Below are 5,619 nucleotides of genomic sequence, written 5' to 3'. Positions count from 1 at the left end.
CGCTGAAGAATAAGCACCGTACAACAGAAGCACACAGCTGCCAACTGCATTGTCTTGCATGCTCGGAAGAATCAACACGCACAACAGAAGCACACAGCTTTACGGATGCAGAATAAGCTGACACTGCATGAGAACACGAGAGGATAGAACTACTTCGCAGCATCTCAATTAAGAACCAGCCACTGGATTCTCGAGACGAAAGAAAACCAGAAAACAGAAAAGGTTAAGACAAATATATACAAGGAAAGATAACCAACCATTATATACGCCCCCTCCGGGACTCAAAAAGTTTTATGTTACGTCTGTACCCTAAATGAAAGGCATCAGAAACTGACCCATAAACACAGCAAAAACAAAACATCTATCTGAACAAGTTCAACAGGTTTTCATCTTTACATCTCTACATCTCACTCTCTGTATGCATCTCTTTCTCCCTCAAGATCTACGTTAAATAAATAGACAGATAACAACTCAGTCCACAAAAACCCCTCCCTCAAAAGGCCACCCTATCATCCACACACTGCCGCAGAAGAACGATTATTCCATCTGCTTCCTCATGGATCTCGGAAAACACCTTTGTTGACATGGAACTTTTATTTTTTTAGCTTTTTCGGAATTTTATACTTTTTTTTTCCTTTTCCCAGCTTATGACGACGGGTGGAGACACATCATTGGTGGCGGTTGCGAAAGGTCCTAAAGACACACTACGAGACCAGCTTGATCACATTATATCGTCTACATGGCATAGCAGGTAGAGCGGGAAACGAAGTAGTTGAAGTCATGGTGTTGGACTCTGAGCTGCTTCAACCAGGAATCTGCAGCACTCTGTAGAGTGTCGATCCTTTCATAGTCCCCTGCATCTGGCTGAATCCAAACATCACCATTCATCTTGTAAGTAGCCAGGCCAAAAGGAGGGAGAGGAATCCCACTTTTGGAATTTCTTCCTTTTACACAATCGGAAGACATATCATTCTCCTCATCCTCCGGCAGAGGATCTGTTGTAAACCAGAAAACTCAAAATCAGAAATAAGAATGATGTACAGTTTAACTACAACATTAATTGGATAATGGGCTTATTGCTGAATGCTCTATTGCGACAGAGGTCTGGGAAGACGAGAATATAAGTGATCCAGAGTGATGGATGCTATTCCTACCTAGCAACACCCCATAATGAAGGCAAGACTCAATCATTCCTTGTCATGTATGTCCAGCATATGTTCGACGCAAATATTGGTAAGCAGAGCAACTCAATGACAACAATCAGAACCTTGTATATTAGAGCCTGTCATACTCTAAATAATATGACCTCTGACTTCTAAAGCGGCAATGAGTATAACAATGTATACCCCATAATCTATAGGACCATACAACCGCACAAATGCTTTCAATTTTTAATAGCTAAACATAGTAACAATTTGTTGTGCAGACCTGGTCCTTCATTAGACTTATATCATATCAGACGGAGGCATAAACACATAGACCTCGATTTTGTTTTTACTCCAACTCATGTTTCTTAAGAAATTGTATGTTGGTACTAAGACAGCTCCAGCATAATTATGTCAACCACTGGAACGCAAAGACAGAATGACACTTAACTAGTTTGGTTATCAAGTTGTTACTACACGATGAACTGCACAGGATCTAATCTGCCATTAGGACAGGATAAGAGAAACAAAAATAAACTAAACTGTGTTACGTATGTCAACCAAACTCACATATTAGCATAAAGCAATGTAAAACATCTAATCTACGACAGCGTGGACAGTATCCGATTCAATTGTCAGATTAGCTTTGATTAATGAGAATTACTGAAATAGAATGGTTATCTTAGATGCCAAATATACCTTTCAGAACATAAAGTAATAAAATTCAAACTCATGTAGATTCTTTAAATGACAATGAAGTGAATTTACCCCTAATATTCTTTTTTACCAGGTTTTTGATCAAACTGTTAAAATACCTCTACGTGGCTGAACGATAACTCATATTTATCTTTAGAATGGTAGCAGAATAAATCTGCTTTTAGCATGCACAAGTGCGAATCTTTTCTGCGTTATCAGATACTCCCTCCGTCCCACTATTAAGTGACCTAGTTGAAGTTTGCACAAATTTTAAGGCAAGTAAGGAAAAAGAGATTTTTAAGCATTTTTTACAATTATATCCTTATGGATAATAATTAATGAAATTTTGAAATGATTTATCTCTCAAACTACACCACGGATGTTCGCAAACTTTATACCATTGAAAAGCATTTTAAAACACCTACGTAACGAATATAAACATGCCTATCAAATTATGCATATTTCTTATATTTCTTATAATCAATTAAAAGGGTAATTTTAGAAATATCTCCTTGTTTAGTGATATAGGTCACTTAATGATGGGACAAAATTAAAAACCAAATAGGTCACTTAATGGTGGGACGGAGGGAGTATAATCTAACACGTATACCTTGATACAACATTAACAAAAGTGTCTCACTTGTCAGAATACGAATATTCTTCATACCCAGATTAAATTATTCGGACTTCCTACGATGTATTCTACACAGATACTAAGCCCCATGAAGTAATATTTTCGATAAGCTTTATCTAACACTCTATTATTAATGTTCACATAGATTCTACTTGACATACCCTGGAAAGAAGAGGAAAGCGTATGAAAAGTGAGGAAGCACGCAGATAAATCTTTCACGGTTCTCCCAGTTGGAATGTGATATATCGGGTACCTAACAGAAAATAATGAACCGCATAAAACCACTTATAATAAGAATATTCCTGCTCAAACAAATTGTGTAAAGATGACAAATGGTGAAATTGGATGAGTTTCTAAAAGCTGAGCGGTACAGGAACATGGTAGTGTAATAGGTTTTTTGACTACGCGTAAAGAATTATAAGTAGAACAAGTGAACAAAAAAAAAAATACCATGCAACAGCCATCCAACTAGCCGGAGAGAGATCGACGCTTCTGAGTGTTTTTAAACCAGGATATGTCCTAGACATTTCCGTTACCTATACAAGCAACACAGCGATGATTACAACTGTGGGTCAACGATAAAATCTGATACCACGGAAAATGTTAGCTACATCTGCAAATCCCGAAAGAAGGAAATGACATTGGTACCTTTTCCATCAGTGGAACCCTCCAATAAGGAGCTGACATTTCAAAGTACTGATGGTAAAGGAAACCCAATCTGTCCCTCATAGGCCATGAACTCTCTTGATGGTCGAAATTTGAATCATCGGAGACGGCATCCCAAAACTTGCTAGAATTGTTACTACTGAAAGACCGAGATAATTTCTCACCGTCACTGTCATCACTCCACGAGTCAGTCTCAAATTCTGCATGATCACTACTTTCTTCCCTTGGACTCCTAGTAGTACTGAGAGACACCCGCGCATAATAATTAAAATCATGATCAATAATAGTTCACATTTACAGTATAATTCAACTAAAAATAGAACAAAATATAAAGAGTCAAATCCAAAACCTTGATGACGGTGATGAAGCCAAGGATTTGCTAGTGTAGATCTGGATAGCCGAAAGGTAAGGAACATAGTATTGAACAACACTTTCGCCATTGTTCAAAACAACTGGTGCTCCAGTACCATAAGCACTCCATTCATCGAAACAATCCCATAGATCTCCTAAGGTGAAGTATTCAACCATTTCTTTGCTCTGTGGGTTCCATAGACTATTAAGATCTCTGATGCAAGACTGCACAAAAAAACATACATTTGTCTTAAAAAATCAACACATCAATAGCTAATTCTAAATTCAGAAACAATTTGTGTTCTAAAAAAAGAAGACACTAATTAATTCAAACATTATCCCAATTTGATATTTTCAGAAGTTTTTCCAAAAGCATACAAGATAAAGGATTATCAAAAAAAAATCTAGAAATAAAATAAAAAATTGATCACTGGATAAGAACTAAACAAGAGAAAATAAGATCAAAATATTCCATGAATATTCCAATAACAAAAAACAAAAAACAAAAAGAAATTAGTAAAAAAAGCTGAAATAATTTACAGTCAAAGCAAGAACATCTAATTTGACCCAGAAAAATTCAGTAAAAAACAATCTAAATTGATGAATCAAGATAACAAATTAAACATACAAAAACTTCAATTTCATAGATTGATCACTGAAAAACAACCTCAAATGCCAGTTATAATTTGAAGAAAAAAAATGATGATGATCAAAATAGAGATAAGAGGAGATGATCACCTTAGGAAGATGTTGTGAAGGAACTCTAGGAGTAACACAATCAAGAAAACACTCAAGATTTGTATGTTTGTTCAATGGCTTCTTCATCGATGGTGATCTCCCCATACAAGACATAATTTAGCTTTTCTCTTGATTGATAAAAAAAGAAAAGAGAAAAAAAACTTCTGAAAATCCCAGATGAAAAAAATAAATAAAAATCTTCTTATCTTTTCTTCTTTTTTCTTTCTAGTGTAAATGTAGGCTTGAATTTAGGGTTTCCCTTTCAAACAATATCCCATATGATTACAATATTTGTAAATTTTGAGATTCTGTAAGAGAAGAGAATATATAGGAAAGTTGGCAATAAGCGTTATTTATGGCTTATGATCTTTAGTTCCCAACACTCCCCCTTTCTTCTATTTATGGTATCATAATCCTATTTCTCTCTCACACATTAATCTTCCTCTGTTTCCCTCTTACCAGCACCAACAAAATTTCTCAAATTTTCTTCAAGAAAATCCCAAATCATAAAAAACAAATTTATTAATCTAATCTAATCTTAACCCAGTTCCGTACGTAGTACATTCATCATACCCATCAGCTCAAATTTCTTCTTGATCTTCTTCTTAATTTAAAAATATCAAATTCTTCTGTTTCAGAAGAATAGTAAATTTTACAAAAGGCTGTTATCTTGTTTTGAAGTGAAACGCTCTAGAAGTGGAAACTCGAAACTGAGATGCAAAATTTAAGTTGTTTTTCTTTCTTCTTGAATTGAAAGAAAGGGGTTTCTTTCTTTCTTATACTTATATTCAGAAAAAACGGAGGAGGAAGGAGAGAATTTTCTAGAGAGAGAAAAAATGGCTGCTTTCAAAACAGTAATGGTGGGTGTCGAGCTCTGAAACCGTTCGCTTCGCCGCGTGTTCTGCGAAAAAAATGTTTCGTTTTTTTCGTTTTCTCGTTGTTTTCTTTTTGTTTGTTGTAAGAATGGCCATTGGATTTCAGAGTTATCTACTAGCTTAGCCCCGATTTAATAATTGAATCGTTCGTACCTCACCCTGTGGCCTAGTTAGTAAGTTCGCGAATCATTCGCGAATTTTCCCGTATCACGAATTTTACCGTCTTATTCGTGTATGTTTGCAACTCCGAATCCAAGACGCGTATTACGTGGCATTTTCGGATTATTGACGAACCGTTCACGAATTTTACGTATCTCGAATGATACGTCCGTTTAATTTGCCGGAAATTTTTTAGGTTTTACATTTTCAAAGGCCATTTTTGGGGCTTTACTGCCTCGCGAGCATACACGACCCAATATTAGACGTTGTTGTAATTCTTATGAAACAAAAATGACTGAAGAAATTTGAAGGTGAAGGTGAAGGTGAGAGGATCTCAAACTCATTAACCAAACAT

The 5,619-nt window shown here is 35.8% G+C and overlaps 1 protein-coding gene across 2 annotated transcripts; it reads right to left on the bottom strand.

Annotated features, from left to right (window-relative positions):
• Positions 1–237: 237 nt before the first annotated feature.
• Positions 238–5,147, bottom strand: LOC113299654. Of its 2 annotated transcripts, none has more exons than XM_026548725.1 (6): positions 4,231–5,145; positions 3,491–3,717; positions 3,124–3,382; positions 2,926–3,011; positions 2,637–2,728; positions 238–995 (listed from the first exon to the last, which is right to left on the bottom strand). In XM_026548725.1, the coding sequence occupies exons 1-6, from the start codon at positions 4,342–4,344 to the stop codon at positions 736–738; spliced, it is 1,038 nt and encodes a 345-aa protein (XP_026404510.1). In that variant the 5' UTR covers positions 4,345–5,145; the 3' UTR covers positions 238–735. The 2 variants fall into 2 exon arrangements, with proteins under 2 accessions (XP_026404510.1, XP_026404511.1); XM_026548726.1 differs by lacking the exon at positions 238–995 and adding an exon at positions 1,192–2,089 and having other exon boundaries at positions 4,231–5,147.
• Between the last annotated feature and the right edge of the window lie 472 nt (positions 5,148–5,619).

This window comes from Papaver somniferum, chromosome 7 (assembly GCF_003573695.1).
Source record: "Papaver somniferum cultivar HN1 chromosome 7, ASM357369v1, whole genome shotgun sequence".
Taxonomy (NCBI): domain Eukaryota; kingdom Viridiplantae; phylum Streptophyta; class Magnoliopsida; order Ranunculales; family Papaveraceae; genus Papaver; species Papaver somniferum.
The sequence above is the reverse complement of the archived record's forward strand: the minus strand, read 5'-3'. Positions and strand labels throughout refer to the sequence as shown.